Source organism: Crotalus tigris, unplaced genomic scaffold (assembly GCF_016545835.1).
Source record: "Crotalus tigris isolate CLP2741 ecotype Arizona unplaced genomic scaffold, ASM1654583v1 scf7180000019068.10715455, whole genome shotgun sequence".
Lineage (NCBI taxonomy): Eukaryota > Metazoa > Chordata > Lepidosauria > Squamata > Viperidae > Crotalus > Crotalus tigris.
The window spans coordinates 3,308,831-3,323,193 of NW_024097358.1; the positions used below are offsets into that span (position 1 = coordinate 3,308,831).

The 14,363-nt window shown below is 41.8% G+C and overlaps 1 protein-coding gene across 1 annotated transcript; it reads right to left on the reverse strand.

Annotated features, from left to right (window-relative positions):
- Nucleotides 1-284: 284 nt before the first annotated feature.
- On the reverse strand, nt 285-14,297 carry PLIN1 (perilipin 1). The gene is made up of 6 exons (XM_039358818.1): nt 13,985-14,297; nt 11,959-12,160; nt 10,414-10,496; nt 9,735-9,969; nt 4,995-5,167; nt 285-703 (listed from the first exon to the last, which is right to left on the reverse strand). The coding sequence occupies exons 1-6, from the start codon at nt 14,027-14,029 to the stop codon at nt 341-343; spliced, it is 1,101 nt and encodes a 366-aa protein (XP_039214752.1). The 5' UTR covers nt 14,030-14,297; the 3' UTR covers nt 285-340.
- Between the last annotated feature and the right edge of the window lie 66 nt (nt 14,298-14,363).

The window sequence follows — 14,363 nt, forward strand, 5'->3', positions numbered from 1 at the left end:
GCCTTTGGAGCTGCTGAACTGTAGTTTAGACTGTTGTGTGAAGTCATCTAATAGTTATATATATATGTGTGTGTGTGTGTGTGTGTGTGTGTGTGTGTGTGTGTGTGTGTGTAGGTCTTTGGTTATTCGGGTTTTCTCCCGCATCAAATTGGAAGTGCCTTTTTTCTTTGAAAACGTTTTGTTTCTCATCCAAGAAGCGAAGAATGGATGAGAAGCGAAACGTTTTCAAAGAAAAAAAAAACCCAGAAAGTCCAGTTGCCTTTTGGAAAAGCACACTCGGGGTAGCAATTCATACTTAACAAATCCTAGTTTAGCATAGTGAGCAAACCCACTCACTAGCTTAGTCTTTCTTGATGGCAGCGCTATAGAGTCCTGCAAAGTGGGCCCTTATGTAGGTGGCTTGCAGGCTAGGACGGAACAGCCCCTCACTCCACCTCCTGCTGCTGGATCCCTCCTTGTAAGGGGAGAAAGCAGACTTCCGAGCCATAGTAGGTTCAGCTTCCAAGGGTGGGCTTTCCTGAAGGGTGAGGGGCTCATCAAGACTGAGGAATGGAAGAGGATAATGACCCCGACTGGATCGTCTTTCTTGCAGCTTCTTGCTCTCAGGAGTAACAAGCTGGACCCCATCTGGTTCTTGGCAAGATTCTGGCGGAACCGCCCCCATTGTTTCCTCTTCTTTCATCACAAGCCTCGGGAAGGTGAACTAGTGAGTGGAAAATGGAAAAGAGAGAGAGAGAGACAGAGATCCCTGGTGATTTAATGAATTATTTTCTCTTCCCAAAATCTATGTTTTCCACCAGACTTGGGGGTCATACTATCAATAACATTGGCATTTCCGGGACTTTGATACCATTCAAGACCCCTTGCTTTTTTGACATAGTCCTTCGGGAACGTTGTTTTCTATTCTTGGTTGGTAGAGAGTTCAAAGAGTGAGTGGCCTATGTACATTTGCTTGTCTGGACTTCCCCTGTGTGTTTCCTTTGGGAAAAGAAAGAAGAATAATGTTTGACTTTGCTCAATCTGCTCGACTAAAATTGCATACATTATGGGAACTTAGCTCACAAGGTATATTACAGTGAATCAGACTATCCTGCTGAGCCATCACTTTGTTTAAGCCTCTCAAGCACAACACAGACATTGTACTTGGTTCCTCCTCAACAAAGATTTAGCATGTGGTGTGAACTCAGCAACCAACCGCCAACTCAGTCAAAAATGGCTGCTTTTAATAGCTATGTAATAACTAGCTTGCTTTCCTGTTATAGTCTAGGACAGCAGACCCCAACCTTTTGGGCACCAGGGGCTATTTCTGTGGAGAAAGTTTTTTCCATGGACTGGATGCTGCCTGCGTCCCGTAGTTGGGGCTTTGCTTGTTTATGCGGTCCTGTTGCTGGCATGCCGTGGACTGGTGCTGATCCACAGACCGGGGCTTGGGGATCCTGGTCTCGGATCCTGACCCACAAAGGGTAACAACTGACTGCATGTATTTTTCATCAAGTGGGACACTCAAGGATTATTTAGTTTAGTTAGTGGTTAGTTGGAGGATGAAAGCTACTTTGGACTAGAATATTAGGGATTAGATACAGCTCACAGCTGACATGTGTTGCTGGATTTAGTTCTCAGCAACCCAGGGTAGGACTGGAAGCGCTCCTGTCTGAAATGTTGACAGTTGTGACTTAAATGAGCCGAGGTGGCGCAGCAATTAGAGTGCAGTACTGCAGGCCACTTTAGCTGACTGTGCTCAGCAGGTCAGCGGTTCAAATCTCACCGGCTCAAGGTTGACTCAGCCTTCCATCCTTCCGAGGTAGGTAAAATGAGGACCCAGATTGTTGGGGGCAATGTAAAACATATATATACATTGCTTACTGGTGTACACCGCTTAGAGAGTGCTTGCACTTAAAGCGGTATATAAGTCTCATAAATAAATAAATTCTAGGCAAGAGTAATGTATCCCTTAGCAGCCAGGTGGGAAAAAGAAACGAGAAAGAAATGGCAGAATGCAAACACAAAAAGAAAGGATATTGGGATGAGAAGGGAAAACTATAGGAGTGAAAGAATGCTAGAACAAGGGAGAAAGAAAAAAGAATGTTGCAAGAACAAGAGAAAGGAAAAAAAAACATAAAGGAAAAGCACACCAGAACAAGATCTGTCTGGCCATCTTGAATATTGTCCAACAAGGTTTTGAAGGTAGCATATTGTTTAGTATCCTTTCTCATTTCACCCCAAAATAAAGATGCTGCTAAATGGGGCTTACACTGCCACCAATTATGTGCTACCTCTGAATATGAGCTTTTATACTTATCCTCCATGAATTTCAACTGCCTTTCATACTATGGGAAAGCTCAAGAATTGAGCTTCAGAGGCCTCCATGTGCTAACTCAGATCTAGTGGTTCACATGTCTACATTGACGGCTGGAGATGATCCACCACGGAATCACAGAATTGGAAGGAATCGCACAGATCTCTCAGCCAAATGCAAGAAAACCAATTAAGACAGTTCAGAAAGGTGGCTAGCTAGCCTTTTCTTAAAAACCTACAGCGATGAAGAACTTGCAATCTTCATAAGTAGCCTGTCCTACTCTTGTCCAATTCTTACAATCAGAAAGTTCTTCCTTTCCTCCAAGGTTTCATAGAGAAGATGCTAGAGACCAAAATCAAATCTGTGTTTCCCCATTGAGATACTTCCCCCTTCCACTTCAGAATATAGGAAAGTTCTTCAACAGCATGTTGGATCTGAATAAGCATCCATCTTGTTCAGCATTCCTTGCCAGAAATGGCTGAACAGATGCATCCAGGAAGTTCCTAAGCTAGAACTGGACAAGCACTTCTCTTCCACTGTTCCCTTTTAGTCACTGAGACTAAGAACACAATGCCTGGGATTCAGAAGGTGGCATTCAGCTATGCAAGCCGTTCTCCTTGCATCTGTTGCGTCCCTTTTTCAAGTCAGCCCAATCGGTGGCCACATCTTACAATTAATTATGCATTGGTTGAACACATGCTTTTAAATCAGTCTCAAAATCTCTCTGGTTTTGGCTTCAAGAAACATACAAAATCCAGTCCTTCCTTCCTTCCTTCCTTCCTTCCTTCCTTCCTTCCTTCCTTCCTTCCTTCCTTCCTTCCTTCCTTCCTTCCTTCCATCCCTCTTTCTCTTGCTGTCTCATTTGTGTGTGTGTGTGTGTGTGTTTACACGTTTATCTTCCTGTTTAAAATCAGTAGTCCCAATGGATTTTGGGAAAGATGTTAATCAAATCCATGAATTACTGTAGAGCCAGTTAAAAATAAAACAGCCTTTTCACCTTCACCTCCAAATTAATCTCCCAGAAATGGAAAAAGGATCTTTACTAGAGATCAGACTCCAGTCTTGGCACTCAAAACAGGAGGCAGCTGAGTTAGAATTTCTTCGCCCTGAATTTCCTTCAGAAAAGAATAGGGCCAAATGCCAAGCCTCTTTCTGCAGGGAAAACAAAACCCATAACGGGGAAAGAGAGACATAGTCTGAAAGCAGGACTTATCAATTGGTTTCTAAGCGATAGTATTTTAGCCACGACTTGTCCTGCTTTCTGAACCGTGAATCCAGACTTATTTTGTCTGCTCAAAATTCGGATAGTGGCTCAGGAAATGGAATGCAGAGAATCTAGGAAATAGCTGAGCAAGGATTATGTTGCTCATGAGCCAAAAGGATCCAGACACCACTAAAATCCTGGTTTCGCCTTCTAGATAAATGCAAACTTTTTTTTTATTTGTTGAATTTGAAGACTGCCCATCTGGCTCGCATTAATTGTAATGCGTGCAATTAAAACATAAAAATCTAAAACCCATATAAAATACAATACCTCAAAAAAAAAAAAAAAAAAAAGAAGAAGAAGAAGAAGAACCGGATAAGAACAAGAATAAAATATGTTAAAAGTTAAAAGGTGAGGGGAAGGCGATCAAGGAGCCAACTGGCTCCAGGGTTGCATCCTACTGGGATGAGGTCCATGAAAGTTGGCAAAGTCAAGTCTTTAAAGTCCTATGAAAGACCAGGAGATCAGGGCCCCCCTCATCTTGGCGAGGGGGGGAGGAAGTATTCCAGAGAGCGGGATCCATGGCAGAAAGGTCCCCTTCCTGAACCCTGCCAGTTTGAAATTCTTTCAAACTTGGCAACTTTAAAACTTGTAGACTTCAACTTCCACAATTCCACTGCCAATCCAGGGAAGTCACAAGTCTTAAAATTGTCAAGTTTAGAGACCTCTGCTGTAACTGACGTGATCCATAGCATATCTTCCCTACTAACTGGATAAGATGGGCTGACATAATCAGGATAAGATGGTTTCCAAGGTAACTTGGCCCCATGCCATATAGAGCTTTGACCAACACCTTGAACTGGACCTGGAAGCATCATGTAGCTCCCGCAGCCAAGGTGTTATGTGCTCCTTCAATTTGCACAGTAATCTACCTGAGAAACTCAAGTACTTTGGCCACCTAATGAGAAGGAAGGACTCACTGGAGAAGAGCCTAATGCTGGGAAAGATGGAGGGCAAGAGAAGAAGGGGACGGCAGAGAATGAGGTGGCTGGATGGAGTCACTGAAGCAGTAGGCGTGAACTTAAATGGACTCCAGAAGATGGTAGAGGACAGGAAGACCTGGAGGAACATTGGCCATGGGGTCGCGATGGGTCGGACACGATTTCACAACTAACAATCTACCTGAAGTCCTGAGAAATTCTCACTCCATACTCCAAATAACCATATAAGCTCTAGTCTCTATATTCTGTGCCCCTGGAACAGCTACAGATCTTAGAGAAAGATCTGGAGAGAGTTTTCTTTTCTTTTCTTTTCAAAAAACTATAAATTGAACTTATATGCCACCCAGAGTCATTTCTTGTGAGATGGGCAGCTATATAAATTTGATGAGATAGGCAGACAGACAGGCAGACAGACAGACAGACAATAAAACTGTTGTTTACTGTTAAGGCACTTCTTAGTTCAGCAACACATGCAACTTTATTTGACACTTACCAAATATGAGATGCACATAGCCAGTTTCACTCCTTTGTCCTTAGTAACCTGGATGGCTTGGCATGTCTGTCTGAAAGCAAGCTGGGAAACGGCAACGGCTAAGGATTTAATGCTTCCAAAGGTGCTGGGTGGAGGCATCTTTTCTGATACACATCCTGCTGGAGACTTGTAGACTACAAGCAAGAAATGGGAAAAAATGTATAATTAATAAGCCAGACTGTTGTTCTTTAACTGATTAAAGATGTTAAATGATTCCATACATTCTGTGTCAATGGTTTTCAACTTGGGGGGGGGAGCCCATGAGGTCCTCAAGAAAGCCCATGAAGAAATGTTATGATTTAAATCTTGATTTACCCTAAGGCTTGGGAGCCTGTGGCCATGGTCCGTGGCCACAAAAGGTATTTAAAGAGGGTCAGTGGGGAAGAAAAAGTTGAGAACCACTGTTCTATGTCACCCGAGCATCTCTGCCTATGAGAAGACTTGATTACGGATGATTGGGAACAAGCAGATACTTTGGTAGCTCACATAACATAATTTAATGTCATCTCTTTACAGTCCAGTCTTCCAAACAGCGCAGCCCGCACTGACCCCTCAGATCTTTGGGTGCTGTCTCTCCGTGTCAGTCTAGGAACAATGCAACATCACTTTCTCTGCTTGTGTAAGAAACAAAGCCCTCTCTCAGCAAGGCTTATAACTTATAATTTTGAAAATGTTGCTGTTCCAAATGGGGCAAGTTTGTGTGTGGTGTTGAACTCAAGTCCAGCAAATTCTTTGACAACCTCAAAGAAACGGAGGTAGGAATGTTTCTAGCACCCTCTTGTGGAAGGCAGGGCTAGATGAATCAAAAGCTGGAATTAAGATTGCCAGGAGAAATATCAACAACTAAGATATGCAGATGATACCACTTTAATGGCAGAAAGAGAAGAGGAATTAAAGAGACTCTTGATGCGGGTGAAGAAGGAGAGTGCAAAAGTTGGCTTGAAACTCAACATTAAGAAAACCAAGATCATGGCATCCGGCCCTCTCAATTCCTGGCAAATAGATGGGGAAGAAATGGAGGTAGTGACAGATTTTATTTTCCTGGGCTCCAAGATCACCTCAGACGGGGACTGTAGCCAAGAAATTAAAAGATGCTTGCTCTTGGGGAGGAAAGCTATGGCACATCTAGACAGCATACTAAAAAGCAGAGACATCACCCTGCCAATAAAAGTGCGTATAGTCAAGGCCATGGTTTTCCCAGTTACAATGTATGGCTGTGAAAGCTGGACCATAAGAAAGGCTGAGCGCCAAAGAATTGAGGCCTTTGAACTATGGTGCTGGAGAAGACTCCTGCGAGTCCCCTGGACTGCAAGGCGATCAAACTGGTCAGTCCTAGAGGAGATCAACCCTGACTGCTCTTGAGAAGGCCAGATCCTGAAGTTGAAACTCAAGTACTTTGGCCACCTAATGAGAAGGAAGGACTCACTGGAGAAGAGCCTGATGCTGGGAAAGATTGAGGGCAAGAGAAGAAGGGGACGACGGAGAAGGGGGTGGCTGGATGGAGTCACTGAAGCAGTAGGGGTGAGCTTAAATGGACTCCAGAAGATGGTAGAGGACAGGAAGGCCTGGAGGAACATTGCCCATGGGGTCACAATGGGTCGGACACGACTTCGCAACTAACAACAATAACTTGTGGAAATAGGGATACTGGAGTCTAAGAAACTGCAACCAATCAATCAGAATAGAGCTTGGAGATTTTCTAGTCCAGCCCTCTGCTCAAGCAGGAGACTCTATACCATTTCAGACAGGTGACTGTCCAATCTCTTCTTAAAAACCTCCAGTGATGGAGCACCCACAACTTCTGAAGGGAAGCCGTTCCACCATATAACCTGACTTTGTTAGCCAACTCCAAAATGTCTTTAAAAAAAAATCAGGACTACAACACTCAAATTCTGAAGCCAGTAAATACCCAGCTTCAACTTCTGATCAAGAAAATGGGTTTATAAAACTAACAAGATGAGCATCTCCTAAAAGGGAAAGCTCTGGATGCCAAACAACATATGTTGTTTCTTTTTTTAAAAAAAAGCAAAAATAAAAGATGGTCTCTCTCTCTCTCTCTCTTTATTTGGATACAATATTTTGAGTGGAACCCAAACAACGAAGCACAAATAAATGACAGAGTATATCCTCAATCTAATTTGTGTTACTTTTTAGTTCAGACTGAGGCAGAGATGCAAAACTGCCGAATTTACATTCTATTTTTATATAACGTTATTAGAGATTTTTTAAAAGGAAGACAAATGCTAATACAAACTGATATAAAGAAAGAAGACAATGAGAAAGCTATGTGCAAAAAATGTAACAGAAATAAAAAGAAAAATAGAGAAAAAAAGATACTAAGAAGTAGTTTCCGATCTTTCTTACGCAGTCATAAGTACAATTATAAATTTACCTTTTACTCAATGGTTACAACATAACAACACAATTCTTTTCTTTTTATAAGTTGTTCTGTCTAATCATCAGAACTACAAACCATTTTTTCCTGTTTTATGCAAAAAGTCCATAAAGAGTTTCCAGTATGTAATTAGCATATTGTCCTTTTTTTGTATCAAAGAAGTTAATTTAGTCATCTCAGCAAGTTCCATCATCTTCACCAACCTTTCCATCCCACTGCAGTTATAGTCTAAAGCAGTGTTTCTTCATCTCAGCAGTTTTGCTGGCTGAGGAATTCTGGGAGTTGAAGTCCACATATCTTAAAGTTGCTAGGGTTGAAAAACATTGCTTTTGAGTTCTGCAAAGGGACAAGGCTAGCAGCACAATCCCTTCCCTCAAAGATAGGAAGATAAACATGCTCTGATGACAATACCACAGTCACTTAGGTATAGCCCTGCTGTTTCTGGCTCCAGACTCTATTAGATACGTGGTTACACCTGCCAGGTATCATAGTCAGTTGGAGTCAGTAAACCACCAGAAAGCATTCTCGCTTGCACGGTGCCATGCGTTTCCATCGGCCGTCCTGTACGGCAAGTATAAAAAGACACCATTGGCTGAAAGACTCTGCTCCTGTGGCTCAGGAGAGGTGAGACCATTGGACACATACTCCTTCGATGTTCCTTAATAATAATAATGATAAAGTTGGAAGGGACCTTGGAGGTCATCTAGTCCAACCCCCTGCTCAGGCAGGAAACCCTATACCATTTTGGACAAATGGTTGTCCAGTTTCTTCTTAAAAACTTCCAGTGTTGGCGCATTCACCGCTTCTGGAGGCAGGTTGTTCCACTGGTTAATTGTTCTAACTGTTAGGAAGTTTCTCCTTAGTTCAAGGTTGCTTCTCTCCTTGCTTAGTTTCCACCCGTTGCTTCTTGTCCTACCTTCAGGCACTTTGGAAAATAGCTTGACTTCTTCTTCTTTGTGGCAGCCCCTGAGATATTGGAACACTGCTATCATGTCCCCCCTCGTCCTTCTCTTCATTAAACTAGACATACCCAATTCCAGCAACCATTCCTTATATGTTTTAGCCTCCAGTCCCCTGATCATGTTTGTTGCTCTTCTCTGCACTCTTTCTAGAGTCTCAACATCTTTTTTACATCATGGTGACCAAAACTGGATGCAGTATTCCAAGTGTGGCCTTACCAAGGCATTGTAAAGTGGTATTAATACTTCACGTGATCTTGATTCTGTCCCTCTGTTAATGCAGCCTAACACTGTGTTGGCCTTTTTGGCAGCTGCAGCACACGGCTGGCTCCTATTTAAGTGATTGTCCACTAGGACTCCGAGATCCCTCTCACAGTTACTTCTATTGAGCAAGATACCCCCTATATTATACCTGTACATTTGGTTTTTCTTGCCTAAATGTAGAACCTTCTATAAAGCTATTAGGAAAAACCATATCCTCCCCATAAGTGATAGGTATTCTGGTCGTTCGGAAAGTATTTATCTCCAGTGGCTGCTTAAGGACAAGCAGGCAGGGATCACGGTGCAGGTGGCTAGATTCTGCGCAGCAGCACTGGGGATTCGCCAGAAACATAAATAAACATTTTAGATCTTTTTAATAATCTTTTATAATCAATTTTATTAAGTGTTTTTACCCAGCATTAGACTATAGTCAATGTATTTCTTATTGACAGGTCAGTATGACTCAGTTTTTCTGATGCTAGCTAGTTTTTTTTATACTGTCTGTAAAACTAGGCAGACCTTGGCTGATTACATCATTAATGGTAATATATTGCTATGTCTTCTTGTGTTGGTTCTGTTTAGCTTTGTTTTATTTGAATGTTTAATTTATGTGTTGGCCTTTGGCTGTAATAATAAATTGAACACCACAGTTACCCTTTTGTGTCAAGAACAGCTAAGGACCCATCTACTTTGTGTAGGACAATCCTCTATTTGAAAACATTATTTGTTTAACATCTGGCCAGCTTAAAGATGAAGAATAAAAAGGTAGAAGAAGAGGATCTTGAAATAGTCTATTAGGAGAACAAATTGGGCAGATCACCTGTGCTGGCAAGCTCCTTAGAACTAGGAGATGGAGCAAACACTTTGAGGTATTTATGGAGGCCCACCTATGTTCGACTAGACTCTTTAGAAATCAATAAAAACAACAGTGCCAGTCAATCTCCATCGAGGAGCAAATACTACAGTCCTGAAACATCTTGCTAATCAGAAAACTGGGGTGCATATATGAATGTAAAGAGCTGAAGTTTTTCAGCTCCAAAATGAGATTTTTTTTTTTACAATAGATCAACCAGGCACTATATTAACCTGAATTGGGCTCTGTTGTCCAATCCACCACCTTCTCCAGCTTGCCGACTGCAGAGGTTTTGGCCACCTGGTTCTCTTGACTCCTCTTTGCATTCTCTGTCTTGACCCTCAGGCTGTTCTTGGATTGCTCATTATTTTCAGCATTCAGTCCTAAGACTTTGTCCAGGATGTCCATGACAGAACATACCAAGTACTGAAGGTGAGCTAGAATGGTGTCCTTCAAATCAGAAGTAGCCTGAGGAAGAGGAGATAATGGAGAAAGTTCTTTATTATGACCATTTTATGTTTTCAAGCAAGACAGTGGATCTGTCTGGTAGAATTAGCAGACAGGTAAATAGTAAGAAGGAGCTGTCCAGAAGTTCACTAGGCTAGTATAGTCCTAACGGAGAGCTCAGCAGCTTTTAGACCAGGGGTCTTCAAACTTGGCCCATTTATGACTTGTGGACTGCAACTCCCAGAATGCCTCAGTTGAAGTCCACAAGTCATAAAAGGGCCAAGTCTGAAGACCCCTGTTCTAGACAGGCACCAACATTTAAGTCACGAAAGCCTACATTTTTGAGATGAGAGCTACTGTATACTTAGAACATGGGTCCAGAATAAAATATGTGCAGCCAGGTTACAATCCTGGTTTAATTCAGCAAGATAGTTTTATTCTTATTATTATTATTATTTTACTTACTTCCTCCACCGGTTTCTGAAGAATGGGTATCTTTTTCTCCAAATGTTCCAAACCTTGACAAGCCAAAACATTGGCTGCCGCAACTGAACCAAAAAAAAAAAAAAAAAAAGAGAGAGAGAGAGAGAAGAATGTTAAAACAGTGCTGGAACAGAAGGGAGGGTCAGCCACTGGATGAATTGATTCCCCTGTATACACATTTCACCAAGATTCACAGACTATGTTTGGGTGGTGCACTAAACCACAGTTACAATACATGCTACCATGTTACAAAGTGCATTCCTCATCTATATTGTAATTATATGCAACCTTCAGTTTGGAGAATAGAGTATTTTGGAGAATTCTAATACATTCCATCCCTCTTCTGAACTACATCATTCCAGAGGTGGTTGGATGGTTATCCAGAAGTAAAGTTTGCAACTGGAAGTCGTTTAAGGTATTTTGGATATGGCATGGCATGAAACAGCTGGACTGCTGCCATGAAACTTCAATGCTACCAGTCTGGGGACTTCTGGGAAATCTCTGAATTACCTTGGAATGGTCTGGTAAAGGTACAGCATGGATCAGGGAAAGAAGAGAACTGTATGGAACTAACTGCCAAAAATGCCAACTCAGTGCTAGGCTGCATTAACAGAGGGATATAATCAAGATCACGTGAAGTATTAATACCACTTTACAATGCCTTGGTAAGGCCACACTTGGAATACTGCATCCAGTTTTGGTCACTACGATGCAAAAAAAAAATGTTGAGACTCTAGAAAAAGTACAGAGAAGAGGAACAAAGATGATTAGGGGACTGGAGGCTAAAACATATGAGGAACGGTTGCTGGAATTGGGAATGTCTAGTTTAATGAAGAGAAGGATGAGGGGGGACATGATAGCATCTTCCAATATTTGGGGGGGCTGCCACAAAGAAGAAGGAGTCAAGCTATTCTCCAAAGCACCTGAAGGCAGGACAAGAAGCAACGGATAGAAACTAATCAAAGAGAGAAGCAAACTAGAACTAAGGAGAAATTTCCTGACAGAATAATTAATCAGTGGAACAATCTGCCTCCAGAAGTTGTGAATGTTCCAACACTGGAAGTCTTTAAGAAGAGATTAGACAGCCATTTGTCCAAAATGGTGTAGGGTTTCCTGCCTGAGCAGGGGGTTGGACTAGATGACCTCCAAGGTCCCTTCCAACTTTATTATTGTTATTGTTATTACTACTACTACTACTACTATTACTACTACTACTAATAATAATAATAATATATTTTCCACAATATGCCTTACATAGCAATACTTTAGCCATGATGGGAAATCAAAGGCACTAAGGTACCAAAGAACTGTAATCAAATAAAATGATAAATATTTATTCACTTATCAAGTCACAGAACAATGGACTGTAATTATTTGATTCTCCCCCAGAAGATCCAGAATATGTGTCAGCAAGACACCAACCGATAGCACTACAGAGTGGACTCTGGAGATTAAAGCTGCTGACACTGTGAGAAATTAAAATGGGTGTTTGGCTCCTTTCCAAAACGAAGCGTATACAACACTTACATTGAGGCTGCAGCTTATGTACCACAGGCTTCACACTCCACAAAGCCAAGGAGCTGGCGTTCTGGAGAGCCCGCTCACCGGTGGCACACATTGATGCCATCAAGGGGTGAATCTCTTTGGCACTGGCATATGTCCTCTGGAGATGGGTGAGGGCTGAATTCACCACAGGGAACTGCAGAACTCTCTGTAACACACTGCTTTGCTGTTCAGAAGAAAATAAAATTAAAAAGAGGATGGGGATATAACCAGAGGAGAGAAAATATCCCTAGAAAGAATAGTGAAAACATTATAGTTAACTACCATTAATTCTTTCTCTGGCTTATTATTGACTGGGAATCTGGCACCTTTGCTATCCCAAACCTGTATAATAACACGTGTGGAATTTCTTTCCTAGACAGACCTGGGGATGCTGTGGTTAAAAACAACGATAAGTAATTCCAAAGGGCCATTGGTCAGCCAAGCTTGTTTATTTGTTTGTTTATGGAGAACCAACCTAGAACTAAGGAGAAATTTCCTGACAGTGAGAACAATTAACCAGTGGAATGTCTTGCCTCCAGAAGTCATGAGTGCTCCATCGCTGGAGGTTTTTAAGAAGAGATGAGACAGCCATTTGTGCAGAATGGTATAGGATCTCCTGCCCGAGCAGGGGGTGAGACTAGATGACCTCCAAAGTCCCTTCCAGCTCTGCTATTCTCTATTTAAAAAGCTGCTAATTACCAAAGATCTATTTGCTTTTCTGAGATGTTTTTTTTTCTGAGATGGTCAACCTATGATCTGAAAATACATTACTGCATAAGCTGTGTCCTGTGTCATACATGAAGAATACTGTGTATGTGTGTGTATGCACCTTCTGAACAATCTTGACTTGTGGCAACCATATGGACAAGTCCATGCCCTTTTCTTGGCAACATTTTCAGAATTGACCGGCTTCTGTCTTTCTTCCTGAGAGTGACTATCCCAACGTCACCCAGCTGGCTTCGTGCCTTGGACAGAATTAGACTCCCAGTTTCCCCGCCTGCTGCCTTAGCTTAACCAGTACAGCAAATGGGCTTGGAAGAACAACCGGTGGGACAATTTTCATCCCCAGACAGCGTAAGGGGAAGATACCTCTACCCATATGAATCTTCACCCCTTTCCCACCCCCACCCCCTGCAAGCTGCTATTTACGAAAACATGAAGAAGGCAAAAGAAATAGTCTTCGTGCTTGACATTTAGTCTGGGGAATCTTCTTTTGCCGTTTCACATTATTTGAAAGCCAAACTCTTTTCTGTAACAATGGCGCAGGTGGCTCTGTTTCAAATGAAACACATAGATGGCTTTTTAAAAAAAAATAAAAAATAAAAATGAAAATAGTAGACAGTGTCTAATTCAGCCAAGATTAAAATTTGCTTTAGACTGCAGAATTAGATCAGGTCCCCTGAAGTACAGAGAAGAGCAACAAAGATGATTAGGGGACTGGAGGCTAAAACATGTGAGGAACGGTTGCTGGAATTGGGGATGTCAATTTTAATGAAGAGAAGGACGAGGGGGGACATGATAGCAGTCTTCCAGTATCTCAGGGGCTGCCCCAAAGAAGAGGGAGTCAAGCTATTCTCCAAAGCGCCTGAAGGCAGGACAAGAAGCAACGGATGGAAACTAATCCAGGAGAGAAGCAACCTAGAACTAAGGAGAAACTTCCTGACAGTTAGAACAATTAACCAGTGGAACAACCTGCCTCCAGAAGCGGTGAATGCTCCAACACTGGAAGTTTTTAAGAAGAGACTGGACAGCCATTTGTCTGAAATGGTATAGGGTTTCCTGCCTGAGCAGGAGGTTGGACTAGATAACCTCCAAGTCCCTTCCAACTTTATTACTATTATTATTATTATTATTATTATTATTATTATTATTATTATTATTATTATTATTCTGTTGACTAGCACAAATAGTACAAATGGTGTCTCACAATGATTATTTTTTTTAGCCATTTTGAGAGCGATAATTATAGCTTTACTATAAAAAGAAGGTTTTTATTGAGTCACCTTACCTTGGGGCTTCCACTCTGCATTACTGGTTTGCTTTTGGCTGCCATTGTCCAGCATTAGCCTGCAATTAAATCATGGGGTAACGTAGGAAAAAACAAACAAACGAGATTATTTAAAAAAAAAAAAATCTGGGAATACAACCTGTATTGGAGAAAGCTGACTACAAAAATTGCCCAGCCTCTGTCAGAAAGCCAGTTCTTTGCATGCCCAACTGAATCCTGAGGATTTTAGATAGGATGGGAAAAGCAAGCTCCTATTTCCATGTGCAAGAGAAGACTTAAAAAAAAAAAAAATCTCTTGGAGGCAATAGCCAAGTTCTCGCGTTACTCTAAGCCCAAACTGGTTTGTTTGGTTTCGCTGGATCCAGTGCATGAACCCAAC